We start from the raw sequence: 15,556 nt of genomic DNA, 5'->3' as shown, positions 1-15,556 counted from the left end.
TTATATGTTGCTGGACGACCCAGTGAGAACCAGCACCTATGCGTAATTTGTAGAATGAACTAGTAGGACCAAGGATCCGTTTTTTTTTCGAAGAAGAACATTGAAAACCAGGAGCCAGGGGTTCATCCAGAGTACTAGTAAGAGGGCCAAAGAGTTGACAGAGGACCCTCTGCTGATGAAAGCCCATACTCACTCCCAAAAAATCACCGGATATGGCCCACTTGACTTCGGGGTGAACGATTTTCTCCATTTTACTTCATTTTGTACTTTGACTGAAACAGAAACCGGAGAACACCGCGAAATGAAAATCAATCTGTGCTGTTTGAAGTAAAAGTGAAGGAACTAGATGTGAAACAACTGTATGCAATAAACCGCTGGTGCTATTCATTTTACAATCATTCAGCAGGTTCGTTCTGCCTCAAAACCTCGTCTTAACCAGGGGAAAACCGTCCAATGCAAAAGGCCCCCTGGCATTCAGAATTCATCCCTTTCCTTCTTCACTAAGAAAACCCCTGGCTGACTCGGGCCCCTTATGAACATAGGGCATCCTGTTAGGCATTGTGGGTCCCTGACCGACCAGGGTACCGCTCATTGTTTCAAGGGCCTCGACCAATGTAAATCGCGGGCCCTATCCTCTTCCCGCCTCGGGCAACCGGCTCGCAGGCCTATACCAATGCGAAGATGACTGTTGGCACTGATGGCACTGATGGTGCCTTATTGATATAGAGGCCATCATCGATTCGGGGGGGGGGGGGCTCCCGATCGGCGCAAAATGCCCTCTGATTAGCATTCCAAGGCCCGGGACTGCTGGCCGGGGACCCTTAGTACGACTTCACGCCAGCCCTTCGGACCCTTTATTGCTACAATTGGGCCTTTATCGTGGCCTTTTTCGAGGGACCTTTCGGGGCTTCTTCGGCCAAAGGGTGTCAATGTGTCAACAATAGTTGCGGCACGAATAATGCGATCGACAGACTTCCATGACACGACTTCTGCACGACAGTAATTCGTATGCAAACGCGCCTAATGCATAAACTTCTACGCGACAGCGTTTCTAACGCAAAAAGGTGAGGCACCATTAGACAGGCGACGTTCCAGGCGATATGAGTTATATGCGACAAAAATTCCAGCGCAACAACTTCTATGCGACACTGCTTCTAATGCAAGAAGTTCTACGCGATAAAGCTGCTAACGCAAAAACTTCTACACGACATGACTTCTGAGTGACGATTCTTCTAACACAAATACTGCTCCGCGGCATTATTTCTAACGCATAAACTTGTCCACGACAAAACTTTTAATACGATAACTTTTTGACGACATTACTTCTATGCAGTACAGTCCCTAACAAAATGTCTTCTATGCATCACTTATAATGCAAAAACTTTCATTATTTACTTTTTAATCTATGCATGACGACGAAAAATTTATACTTGAAATGTCTTGCGTGCAACAAATCCCCTAACAATAAACTTATACACGACATTTCTTTCACCCCATAAAATGTCTAACGCAGATCCTTATGCACAACTTAAGTTGCATTAAAACAAAACTTACAACGCACTAATTTCCATGCGATTGAATTCGAATGCAAGGCTTCTGCGCGACATTGCTTCTAGGCATGCGTTTAGGAACATGAGGCCTGAGGGGCCATGTACCACGCTTTTCAAGGTGGGAGGGGCAGCAATATTAACTGCCCCCACTTTTCAGATATTATTTGCGTTTAGCTTACTTTCGTGTTATCTTAAACACGCATGCCGATTTACCTGGTTCACCAGACATCTTCCTCAAACCGCACTGGACAGAATTTCTTCAAGTGAGAAATGGCAGCATCTTATTCTATCATTTACACCGAACGGATATATTGGGGAGTAAACGTGAGGTTCTTCTAGTGCCAAAAAGCTCTATTCTCTCTTTTTATATTGTCTAGATTTTTCTGCATGACTGCTCACAGCCCCATCAGCACATATTCATGGTTTTCAGGATGGCATGATGTATCCCTCTAAGGGCCTCCCGATCGAACAGGGGACCCCGTCCCTGCATCACCAGAACGGCGGCCGGAATGCATCCCGCGCTGCGACCGAATGGCTCTTGAGCCTTGGACCGGTAATGACAATGTGCCGTCTAGTGTTCCACCCACGAGTCCCTTGCCCGGAAAACGTAAGGGGTCCCAGAAGTTTGGAATTGAGTGGATCGAAATAAGCACAAAATGAGAAAGGCAAACCCCAAAGCCAGAGCACATTCTTCTTTACGAAATCGACTGCTGAAACAAATATCATAAATCAGTTTTACACTCCGCACGCTCGGAATCTCAGTGGCAAGAACAGCGATGGCAGTTTCGTAAAACCGAACGGCGTTGGCCGCTGCCGGTAACACCAGGCGGCGCTCGCGGTACGCGAGAGAACGACCGTCGTAAAATAATGCCTCCAAAAGTATTTCAAAATAAATTTGAGCCATTCAAAATTTACACTGGGCGTGTGTCTTTAGCAATTTTCACGATGTTCCCTGGTGAAGTTAATAGCTAAGGCAACACGAAAAGCAGAGATTGTACCTTTTATCTTCCACTTCCACCATCTATTCCAGCACGTCTTCGCGGTGCTGTAAAGACTAATCCGTCCTTATCATCGATCCAAAAATCACACAGGTGAAATGTACGCTCAGACCACTTTCTAAACATACAAACTAATGTCTTTACGCGTTCAAAAGGACTACTTTCAGATCAATCGCCTTTTCATCTGCCTGTTAGCCAGCGCTTAGCGTCGGCGGCGGGGCCGACGCAGACCGGCATAAGGAGACTGTATCGCCGGGCTTTAATGTTGTTGCAAGGTTTGCCAGCGCGCGTGTTCAACACCATGCTACATAACTTTTCTCCGAAATTCATTTTGACAGAATGTTGAACATTTCAAAGCAAACCTGGTCTAGCCATATCAATATATAATTTGGACCCCATTTCGATCCACAGTCTACGTTCAGAGCGTTTTCAATATATCTGAAGAACGCAAAAATCTGGCAATGTTTCTGAGCTGTAACAGCTTAAACAAAGCGCACAGGACCGTTAAAATGAAGAGTGGCAGTGATTTATTCGATGCGGTCGTCCAACGCCTGACTTCTGCAGCTTGTTTTCTTCAAAATACAAACATAATTGACGCTGGGGCTTCTGGTTTCTGTCCTGGTTGCAAGATAAAAATAACAGTTAAACAGAGAATAGTGCCACTCGTTCACAAGTGAATTATATCCGACAGTTTTTCGGAGGTCACCAAAAGGGGATTGTGTAAGCCCTGTGCTTCCCCTAAGGTAAGGCTCCCCTTGGTAAGGCTACGCCCCTGCCTACACACAAGAGCAGATCAAGCCAGCTACGTTGAATTAGCAGCAAACAGGTACCCGGTAGATCAGTTCATGTCTACGACAGGCAGATTTCCGAAATCTTATTTTCTGCATTAGTGTGGTGTAAGGGAAGATAATTCGGAAATACATACAGCAGCAGGTTCTAATCTATGCTTTTGATGCCAATAAGTAGCTATGCTGATGCACAAACATGCAGCAAAGCAGCCATACGATTAGTTCGCGGTCAGTCATGCGAGGGAAAGCTGGTCCAGGGCAGTGGCCGCCGATGGCGGATGGGAGCAGGGCCTAGAAAAGGACTATCTGGTAGAGGGGCCTGCATTCTGTGGCTTGTTTTTTACGGGAGAAGCTCCGGTCTTATGGATTTCCTCACATCGCTTTTGACAGTTAGTCACTGAAGCCTCCAAACCTGTTTCCGCCCAAATTGCTGCGACAAATCTCATCTCTTGAAAAACAGCCGGCGAAATTTATGCGAAAGAAATCTCTGGCGCGCTCTGGGCTACTGATTGGCATTCAAAATTCTGACCAGCCTGTGCCCAGCTGGTATTTCGGCATCTACCCCAAGGAGGCAGATGCCTCCCAAATAAACCAAAATGCGTATTGGGAAGCTGGATATTCTTATTTGCTGAATGGCATACATGAGTTGGATAGGCAAGATTGTACACCAGTGAGAAACAGTTGTAGGTGGATATCTAGCATAGCACAGCCATGAAATGTAATTATTTACAAAATGTGTTCTGCGAATTAATGGTGGAAAATTTCCTCCGTCTCTTACCTTTCCCCTTTCCGGTTATCGGGCCTGCTTCCCAGTAAAGGCAAACCCTGAGTCCGCCCCCCACTTTTTGAAAAAACTCCTACGCCTATGCTTCTACGCGACACACACAACCTGACACACGAATCACATGCGACTCTACTTCAATTCAATAATTTATAACGCATAAACTTACACAATGCAGACTTCCAACTCAGAATATTCCCCGCGACGGTGCTTGTCACATGGAATGCCAGTCCACATTTTTACACACTTCCAGCATCCCGAGGGGAAATATTGTTATGAACAAAGATATACCATTGACCTGTACCTAGCAATATAAACGTGTTTATCAATAATACATATCTGCGTATGCCCCAATGTGTAGCAGCTGTGCACTGCATTGCCCGCAATTAAACCTGTAGCAGGCTATTTCAAATCTTGGAAATATTCATAGCTGAAATTACTGTGCACAGTTTAAACACAAATGATTTAAAATGTTGACACAAGCCCGGTCAGATGGCGTGGCGTATGGCAGCATGACATAAGCTGCTGTGTCGGGAGACATCATCCCAGCCAGGAGAAGATACAAGGGGGCTCTGGGGGCTATAGCTGTGGCGGATCGTAGGCCTCGCGGTCCGTCCTCTGACCCGAAAGGCTGAGAGGGCCGACCGGGGTCTCTGATGCGTTATGAGGCCGTCTGACCGCCAGGGGTCCCAGAACCTGAATAGTGACCACGGTGCCTAACAGGGACCCGGTGCTGGGCCCATATGCCGAGCGGGAGCAGTGGTGGGACCCAAGTAAAAAAGAGGCCTCTTCCGGCATCACTAAGGGGCCTCTGATTCATTAAGGGGCCCCTTTACCGGCCAGGGAGCTCGGTACTGAGCAGGGAACTGAACAGGGAGCATGCTCAGCTGCCATGGATCCCCAATACTCAACCGGGGATCAACGACATTTAACAGGGCTCCGTGCCGGCCAGGACCCCACCAGCCGAACAGCGACAGAGCCATGGACCTCGGATTTCAGTCAAAGTGATTCCTCTTGAATCACTAGGAGAATCCGTGATGCAGAAAGATCTCTGGTCAGAGGCCCTGGCTCCAGACGGCGTCCCCTACCGGTCATGGCCCCATCTACGGAACAGGGACAGATTCAAGGTCCCGTAATGTCAGCTAGATAACGTTCTCCGGTACAAAAAAGAGCGCAAGCCTCGCAGAAGTGGTGACGACGCTCTGTCAGTGAGAAAGCCAAAGGTTCGGACTTTGGAACACACTCCCCGTACCTCCATTGGCAGCCCATTTAATACTTGCGTTAGAATCTCTCACGTCAGAAGGATTTCCGCGTAGCAGCTGATACGTTAAAAGTGCTTGCATTAAAAGTGACGTGGAGAAGGTTTTGCAATATAAGTGTGTTTCGTAGAAGCTGATGCGTCACAAGTGCTCACGTTAGAAGTGACGTCGCGTAAAGAGGGCTATCAGTTTTGTCGCGTGGAGCTTTTTGCGTTTTTGGCTTTGTCGCGCAGAAGTTACGGCAGGTAGAAGTTTTTGTGTTGAGGTTTTGTCGTATCCAAGTTCATGCATGATAAGTTCTCACCTTAGAGGCATTGTCGCACAGAAGTTTTTGCGTCCGAAGTTTTGCCGCGTACAAGTAATGCTACGGAGAAGTATTTGTGTCAGATCCATGTCGTGGAAGTTTAGCCATAAGAAACCATGTCGCAGAAGTTTAGTCGCTAGCGGTAACTGGGTTGGAAGTTTTGTCGTGGAACTGCTCCCCTTGTCTCCCTGGCCATACCATAGGCAGGGGAGTGCCAGTTAAAGCAAACTTATTAGGGAACACTACCGATCATTGAGGCGTAATTCAACATTTTTTTTTAATCTCCAAAGGACCAAAGGGCACCCCGGGACCTAAGAGGAGGAGGTGCGGCACGTGTCCCCTGTGCCCCCCCCCCCTGCCTGCGCCCCTGCAAGGAACCTCTATTGGAGGCCAGGCGTAAGTCTCATAATGCTAACGTATTCTGTAGGGCCGCTCAACTGTTCATGTCTGGTAAATGCAAGGTCGGAGCCAATAGGAGCCTGGTACGTAAGTAGGGCGCCTTGCGCACCCTATTAAGCGTCGATCATGACAACATGAAACTGAAAACGAGGCACTTAAGGACTCCAAAGCATGACAGCCCTCCCGGCAGTTTGACGTTGCGGCAAATTTGCGACTTCTTCCATGCCGGACTATGCCACCGCTGTAATCCGGTAGAAATGTCGCCTCTCGGACCGGCCGACCCCCTCCACCGCGACGCAGATCCTGGATCTGCCCCGGGGTGCACTTGTATCTTCAATGCAAAAAATCACTATAGCCAAACATGACAGACTTTTTGGTTGCAGCGATGTTAACATGTGCGACAGAACAACTGACAGCAAGAGCGGGAAATTTACGTTGCCAGGCGTGATAAAGGCGACGTCGCCCACAGAATGGAGAGTGGGTAGCTGGCTGTGTGCGTGACTATATGTAAGTATCTAAATGTATGTATGTATGTATCAACCAACGCGCGTCAGTCTTTGGTATTGCTGATCAACCAAAGAGAAACATTTGGGTTTTGGAAGATAAGACATGCGTCGGGCAAAGGGAACTTATTTTCAAAACAGTTATGCCCCATTCTATTCGTTAATTTGCAGCTTTTCCAAGTTTGCTTTGCTTTGCTTTGCTAGCTCTGTCTACACTTGCTTTATCAAACTGCTGGACCAGGATCAATGTTAAAACAAAACAAAAGCAACGTATGATTACGAAACGATAAGCTTGCCACGCCAATTACATACAGCTGGATCGCTTCCGCCCAAACGTCCTTGGGGCATCTGCCACGACGAACAAATGCCAGTTTAATAGCGTATTTCTCCTCACGAGCCAGTCTACAAGTTTCAAGCCTCACTAGCTTCAGTGACAGAGTTTTACCTTTACTTCTTCAGATTGGAGTTTCACCAATCACCAATTCTCTATTACCAACCGCAGATTAGTAATCAGCAGCTTCAAATGGGCACTTTTTGAATCATGGATAAATGGCCAACAACGACACCATGATATGATATATTTGACAATCCAGTCATGATGATGCCCTTTCATGATGATGAGTTTAGCTGTTAGAGCGAATGCATTCCGATTTATTCACCCGTGGCCACGTGGGTTCAAGTCGCTTCAGACAATCGTTATTTGCCCCCTGGGGCTGGGATTGCCAACGGCCGGTGGCAGGGGTCACGTTTAAGGTCACGTGATGTCAGAGAGCAGGACTGACCGTTCAGACCATTGCGGAACACTGAGCTTTCTCCGCAGTGCTTTACCGTTGACCCGGAACGATCGGAGGGAGGGGGAGGGTCGAGAGTCAAGCAACAAACACTGCTCAGTGTTTGTTTCGTGATCCTAGACTGATTCGATTCGCTTCGCTGATCCTACGATTCGCTGATCTTAGACGAACATTCACTAAAGGCACGAACTCAATCTGAGAAAAAGACGTTGCATAAGTGTTGCATTAATTGACGTCTAGAGCCGTGACAGATTGCTGGGCTATGCTTTTATCTCAGAAAGCAGGCGAAGCCAATATTGATTGGTCATGAATAGTTACTGCGCGCAAAATCAATATAGAACGGCGGCCACAGGGAAGAAAAAAATAAGTAGCTCTGAATGCATCAATTACCTCTGAAAGGTAAAATGAGATATGAAACAAATTAGCCTTGCCGTAACCGCGTATAGATCAATGCCGCTCACGTTTTGCAGTGCACTTGACTGAAAATGTTATGTGACTGGATGGTATCAAAGGTGTCATTCGTATAATACGAAAAGAGCTACTTATATACTTTTCGTTTCTAAACATTTTAGGGATTGGACCAAGTAAAACCATGTTAGGGTTAAGTATGCTAAAATGCAGAACGTTCTAATGGTTCGTATTGTTTCTTTTTTGCCAGAAGTCTTATCTTTACGCTTCGGTTTAACAAGCACTCGGGCGGGGGTCAAATTGACCCCCCCCGAGGGTTTTCTCAAACCCCCCCGAGGGTTTTCTCAAACCCCCCCGAGGGTTTTCTCAAAACGGTTTCTGAGTGGCAAAACGTAGCCACGCCAAATTTTGCAAAGCTATAGATAATTAAATAGCAGATTGTCTGGCATAAAAAATTTAGATGCACCTTGTAAGGTCGCTGAGCTATGGCAGGGCAAAGTCAGGCCACGGTTTCAGCGAAGGCACGTTCAAGGGAGTCGTTCAATCCAATAGAAAAACGGAGTGTTAGACGAAGCCAGACAACTCTGAGATACTTTCTCAGGTAACACAACAATTGAATCAACAAATAGCATTGAACTAGGGTCAGGCATAAAGGTCAGACCAAGGTCAAGACCAGCCTGTTTTATTGCTCTCAGGTTTGCTGTATGGGTTTGCTTCTAAAGCTCATTTCAGTACATTGATAGCAGGAACCGCATTACAGACCTTGCATGGACTTCTTAAAGCTGGAACACGTCACTGACCTAAAATGACTCAGGTCAACCTTTTGTTTTTTTATGAACATACCGCCTAGCGTTATCTTTGTCGCTTATCCAAATGCAAAACTCAAGACAGTCTTACATCATTTTGGTCATCATAACCTTTTTAAGGTCAAACATGGTCGCTAACCTTAATTGAGCGTATGACATTTTGCTTCGAACAGTTGCCTAGGTTCTAGGGGCCCTTTGGAGACCAATCTGGAAATTGACCTTGTTTGACCTTATCTGACCTAAAGGTCATGACCTAGGGCATGAAAACTTTGATCTAAGAAAATTCACGTACAGGTCAACACATTCTGTGAATTTTGTGTTTTTAGCTCTCTTAATTCCCGAGATCTCAGGGGGTCAAACTGACCCCCGTCCGAGCGAAGGGTATCCAACCGGCCACCCGGGCGCGTGTTAAGTTTCGGCGTAATAATAACACAATAGGAAGCAAGTATCACGCGGTCGGACTTCCCCTACTGCAGCGTTCTCATCCATAAGCATCATGGAGGAAAAAGGCACAAGAATGGTGACACTTCCGGTGATCTGGAGTTGTTTATTTGGAATGATAAACTTTTGTTCGGTGTGTTTCACTAGAGATGACACTTGACATGACATGATGACGCGCAAATAATAGGCCAAGCATTCGCCATCTGGAAAGAATTGTCGAAAATTATCGCACATTTGGATTGTTGTCATTCACACAGATTGCCGTCGTTGTCGCAATCATTGTGATCTGGGAGCTATAGATGTAAGCCCGCCCTTTCTGCGTCCTGTGGCTGGATAGGCCGTTTGCAAGACAGCAGGCGCTGCCTGCACGGGGCATCCTACATAATTTGCATACGCGTGTTTGCGTTCAGGAGGCCGACGTGAAGTCATTTCGCTAGGTAAATGAGCGCTGACGACACAAACAAATATGTTAAAATGTTGAAATATGTACATCAAAATGAAACATGGCAATAACGTTTTCTCCATACAACCACAGCAAATTCAAAATTGGTACTTAACATAAAACGTCATGCATTTCGGCACGCCTAAATAATTTAATATCGACGTACACATCGCTAAATTTGTTTAAAGGGGTCATATCCGGCATCATCACATTTCATAGGCACCAGGCTGTCAGCCGGTTGCTGTTTGCTTTGCTTTGTGGTTCTAACTCAGATAGTGGCAAAATACCGAGGGGTGCACTCATCAAACCATGGGCCCGACGCGGCGGAGATACGGCGGAGAAAAGCTCCCGCCCGGCGGCGGTTAACTGATATACAACCCCGCACTGACGTGACCCGCCACGCTGCCCCACTGGAAGCGTGACCCGACGCGGAGCGGAAGCAAACGGCGAGCGGCACGGGTCCGGCACGGCACGTACAGTTTCCTAATGCGCTCGGACAGACGTCGGAGGGGCGCGGCTGCCGCATGACTCACGTGCAGACGTCGTCCAGCAGAGTCTCGTTGGTGGCGTGCACCAGTACGTTGTCGTTGGCCAGCTGCAGCAGCCGGTCGACGCAGGGCTTGACGCGCGCCAGGGCGCAGTCCCGCGACCGGTCATTCCGATCGACGCCGCCGGCGAGCGCTGCCGGACCGGGCCGGCGCGCGGTCAGGGCGCGGCACGGATCGCGCCAGAGGCGGATGCTCCGTCAGCGACGCACCATCTCGTGGCGGAATATCACGACACGGTGCGGTAATGGAGGCTTCATATAGTGCGGTAATGGAGGCTTGATGTAAAATGTCTGTTGTTGGACAGTGAGTGTCTGTCTATTCTAATAAACGTCTGTCTATTTGTATAAAGAGGCATGATGAAGTCCGCGAAAACATCCGGATTTTTCATGAAAATCACCACAGTTCAAGTTGATGAACAAAGTGATGCATTTCCCCATCACTGGGTTCTTCAAGTCCCGTCGGGAGGTCATTCCCAAGACAATCAGTGAGCGTATCGATGAAATTGGTTGGAATTCAACTCAGTGAATAAAACAAAGCACCTATAATGTCACTGGCCCTCTATAAATCCAGTCCGACATAATGCCTGAAGTCAAGTAGCGTTGTCCTCATGAACCTTTAACGATCACTATTTCAACCCAAAACAATAAACTGCATAACGCCAGACCCCAACTGAGCCCAAACTACGTAAGTCCGTAAACGTAGGCGACGGAAGTAAAACATCTTCCGCTTTACACAGAGTTGTTCGTGCTCACGTAACAGTATATAATAACCTTGTTCAAACTCCTGTACACAGGTCAACCATTCCCCAAATGTCATGTGGTATTTTCGTTGGTCCCGTCGGCGTCAGCTAATAATGTTTTTGAACTTAAAGCAGGGATGCATTTTGCAGTTCCGTTGGAAGGGGGTTCGAGCCCCTCCCCAATTTTAAGAAGAAGGCGGTCCAAATCCGGGCAGAAACCCATTTTGGGGGAGGATTTTCGGGGTAGGATGCGCCAGTTTTCAATGCTCACGCACCTCCCGAACTTATTTTGGGAAACCACGCTCCTGGCTTAAAGGGGCTTGGGCGCGAGATATTCGCCATAAACTTTTTTGAAAAGCCCTCACGAGACCCTTGGATATGAGCCGGCATAAAGTCAACAGACAATTTATGCGTAAATAAAGCGTGGCTAGCCTAAAATCTTTCATACACAATTCAGATCTTGAGCTTTGATTTTGTGCACGGGTGTATCGCGACTGTTGCCATTTGTGAGGCGCTGGGTGTCGAGAAAATTTCTCTCCGTTATTTCCGCCTGGCCACGGGAATTAACCGGGTGAACGACAGCAGCCAGAGGTGGATGAACCAGTGGTCGAAATACCTTTCGATCTTAAATTTCTATTTCTATTATTACTCACAAACGCATTCATATTCATACTATATTTAATATCATATTTTTTATTTATATTAAATATCATATTATATCATATTATATTGAATATCATAATTTGTGTAATTACACATACATGTCTTTTAAAGGGCACAACTCGATATCATTTCGCATAACTCCTTCGCAACACACGATGGATTGAAAGTGGCTGTTCCGAATGGTTTTAAAAAATTGGTCAGGTATCACAAAATTATGTAATTAAGTGGTTATGCTCAGATATCACTAGTATAATTCTTATAAGGTCCGTTTTTTTAGCAGAACTTCCCAGTCAATGATTTTCAATTTAAATCAAAATAAAGCACGAAAACCCACATATCGATCACACAATCACTTCTGAGCATGAAATTCAATAAAAACGCGTGAGACAACATATTTGGAGGTTTCAATCCTTACATGTCCCATGCGCGATGCAGCTAGACATGAATACGTCAACTGGAATGGATTGTGTGGTCCAACAAGATGCGTTGACATTCTATATCGTTCCCTACCGTGTAAGGAGAAAGATTTCGAAAGAAATACACCATCCTTTGCCTAACGATAAACAAGACGCATTGCGAAGAGTCGATGTTTTTTATCGCGAAGGCTGACGCAGAATGGTAATCCATTTACCCAGTGTCACGTGTAATATTTTAGAACAGCTGGCAAAAGGACAGCAGGGTCTTGGAGCATGCCGCTCACGTCCTGGGAGCCTCGCATCCGCACTCAGCAAACATTCTGATCAGGCCAGTAAATTAGACCCTCTATAGACAGCTCGTAGGTTTTCTTCCCGTCTCATTCAAATGCAACACAGACAAGTTGCGCGGTAATTGGGCACGGAAGCGACATGTGGCGCTGCCTGCCGCCGCGCGTCGCTCATGAATATACGCCAGCTCGCGTCAGCCGACCGCCCGTCTCCGCTCCCGCCCCCTGCCTTCGGTGACGCTGAATGACACTGGGCGCTCCCAGCGTAACCCAATCAACTGGCAATATCCGGACATCGCGCCGGCTCAGCCAACAGATGTGGGGAAAATGTCCCATATCGCCGGCACAAAACACGGGGAATCTGCTGACAGGCATTTTGGGCCGGGAGCCAACCTTTAAAAATTGTGTATGCTGTCTTACCATACGACAGCGAAGTCTAGTCAGGTCCTAAGAGATGTGCATGCTGCCGCATTCGTTTAAAGCCAGGCATGGCCATTCGGCAGACTATTGACAGGGGTGGAGCCAAACAAATATCCCGTGATCGTGTACAAGATTGTGCGATCGCATTCAATACATATTATTTGTCTATGACTAATTGTACCGGCTCCCGATCTCATTTTTTTAGTGCATTTCGTGTGATTAACACTCGCCCCACGAAAGGCACCCCAGAGGCCTCCCGTCCGCTTTTTCTAGCACAAATCATTAATAGTTTTGAGCACGACGCTTAAGCTCTGGATACTTGAGCTAACTTTGTTGTTTGCATTCGAACATGTGTAGATTTTAACTTTGACGGCTCGTGATCATAATCTCTTTCTCGAGTTAATGTCGGTGACATTTCAGCGTCTATTTCTTGCAGGAAAATCACTCGAAATAGGTTATCTGAGCTGCTTTTTTATCTGTATCACTCTGAAGTACATCATTATCGCTCTGATTACTTTTAGAGGATCAGGTCATCCAAACGCAGGCTGGGTCAAACTAAGAGCTTTTTGATACCCGACACAAGCTTTTGCAGGGCATGCAACTTTTGTTCTGTATAAAGTATTCAACTTTTTATTGGTGGTTTTATTTTCGACGTAAAACTTTATTTACAAACTTGCAAACTTGCAAGCATTGTTTGCAAGGAAATATGTCTTTATTTTTTGTTTTTTTCCGAGGCTCAGAAATCTTGGGCAAGTCTACTGCACTACATTAGCATGCTCCCCACTCAAGTATGACTAGCACAGCCTGAGTTTTAAAGTACATGACCTCGGCCATTATCAAACTGGACGCGGAGACCGAACGTGAAAATTTGGTGTTGCTGCCTAGCACCAAGTCCGGTTCCATTAGATAGCTTTGACGCAGTCATGTCCAGGTTTGACACCCCCAGGGCAGCGGAAACGTCCTGGAAAAAACGAGTGACATGACAAAAACAGACCAGAAACGGCAAATGACTTAAATTAAAATGATAACGATAAATGATGAGCTGCGTTGGCGTAAAAGATGACCGCCACTGCTTACAATGTCCAATAAAGTGGGATTTGCGACCCCATGACTAGCTTCAAAATGTTTTGCAACTAAATAATGTTTCTAATATCTGGGGTCAACGTACTTCCACTAACCGCATGACAAGATGAGGACGCTCTCGGCATCGCTGTATCGATGCGATACTCCCCTCCCCCCCCCCCCCCCCCCCCCCTCGGCGTGCCAAGACTGCGTCGGCGGTGTACTCTAGATCGATTCGCTGGAACAATACCCGACAGTATCGTTGTCGCCCACGCAAAACCTGCCACGCCCTTCCATTTCGCAAAGCCTGCCTGCGTTTTTGCATGCCACATGTTTCATTTCGCATTTACCTGATACGCCATAGGTACAGCTCTGGAATCGTTGTAGGCTTGATGAGTAGGGTGGCACAGGGTTTTGTTTCACTGCGAGGCGCTGAAATGAACTAAGCCACCCTAACAGATACCTGAGCTCCCCGAATTACCCCACTGAGATCCCCGGATTACCCCACTTACTCTTCCAACTATTTTGCCGTCGACGAATGGCAAGCAGACGCGTATAGACCAGGCGGTGAGGTTTGGGGCGTTGGGGTGATGAGGGCTGGGCTGCTCTTCAAATATATGTTTACATTCCATGGCAGCGTGTTTGATGTGCTTGCCGCTATGCGTCGGACGCTTCGACCGATCGCGGCCTGATGTGACCACACCTAAGCTTCGACCGATCGCGGCCTGATGTGACCACACCTTAGCTTTGACCGATCGCAGCCTGATGTGACCACACCTAAGCTTCGACCGATCGCGGTCTGATGTGACCACACCTAAGCTTCGATCGATCGCGGTCTGATGTGGCCACACCTAAGCTTCGACCGAACGCGGTCTTATGTGACCACACCTAAGCTTCGACCGACCGCGGTCTGATGTGGCCACACCTTAACTTTGATCGATCGCGGCCTGATGTGACCACACCTAAGCTTCGACCGATCGCGGCCTGATGTGACCACACCTAAGCGTCGACCGATCGCGGCCTGATGTGACCACACCTAAGCTTCGACCGATCGCGGCCTGATGTGACCACACTTAAGCTTCGACCGATCACGGCCTGATGTGACCACACCTAAGCTTCGACCGATCGCGGCCTGATGTGACCACACCTAAGCTTCGCGTTTCAGGTGTGAGTGAAGGGCAGGGCGCTTGTGCGCTTGGACGAGTTGAATTGAAGCGGAAGACAATGAGAGGTGCAATCAGTTTGAACAACTCAGAAGTGCACTCCCTGAAGGTGGGAACACAGTAAATTAAGTGTCCAAAGGTGTCCTGTTTCATTGTTTTGAATGCCATGGTCATGTTTACTGTCATCTTTTCTGATAATCTTTACTCCAAGCACAGATGTCACCGTTGTGTTAGGCATTCAGAAGTCGCACTTGATTTATTTCTTTTTACAAACGGAATTCGCTGGACTTGAGTAAGAAACTGTAAAGACCACTGACATTAAAACGAGACCAGCGTAACTTTGCGAAACTATGTGACTCTTCTTTTGACCCATTTGGCCGTGTAAGCTGGTGTTTCGTATGTTTCGTGCGGATGTGTTAGAACATTGAGGCATTGAGGCATCGTGACCAATGTCACGACTCTCCACCTGCATGTCAGACACACATATTGGGATGTCATTAGCTTAATGGTTTCACTGGGCGTCTCGGAAACCAGAAGCACGGTGTCCGATTCCACGCGATGCACACGCTGCCAGGATGAAAGGCAAGCTACGACATATAACCTCATTTGCGGGTTGCGTCGTCAAACCAAACTGATAAATAATGATGAAATTTTCTATCTTTCTATCTGTCTATCTATCTATCCATCTATCCATCTATCTATCTATCTCTATCTATCTATCAATATATATATATATATATATATATACAGGTTCCTCGCAAGCGTGTGGATAATCGACAGCCATGGAC

At 47.0% G+C, this 15,556-nt stretch overlaps 1 protein-coding gene across 1 annotated transcript in view; it reads right to left on the bottom strand.

The window, feature by feature from the left end:
- The window catches only part of LOC119113226 (uncharacterized), a 72,123-nt gene that overhangs the window by 29,237 nt on the left and 27,330 nt on the right, over window positions 1-15,556 (bottom strand). The window contains exon 3 of the mRNA XM_037237577.1: window positions 10,004-10,151. Coding sequence (XP_037093472.1) covers window positions 10,004-10,151 — 148 coding nt within the window. The remainder of the gene's footprint in view (window positions 1-10,003; window positions 10,152-15,556) is intronic.

This window comes from Pollicipes pollicipes, unplaced genomic scaffold, assembly GCF_011947565.3.
Source record: "Pollicipes pollicipes isolate AB1234 unplaced genomic scaffold, Ppol_2.1 Scaffold_7261;HRSCAF=8764_pilon_pilon_pilon, whole genome shotgun sequence".
NCBI classification, from domain to species: Eukaryota; Metazoa; Arthropoda; class Thecostraca; order Pollicipedomorpha; family Pollicipedidae; genus Pollicipes; species Pollicipes pollicipes.
Note: the sequence above shows the minus strand (reverse complement) of the source record. Positions and strands in the feature narration are given on the sequence as shown.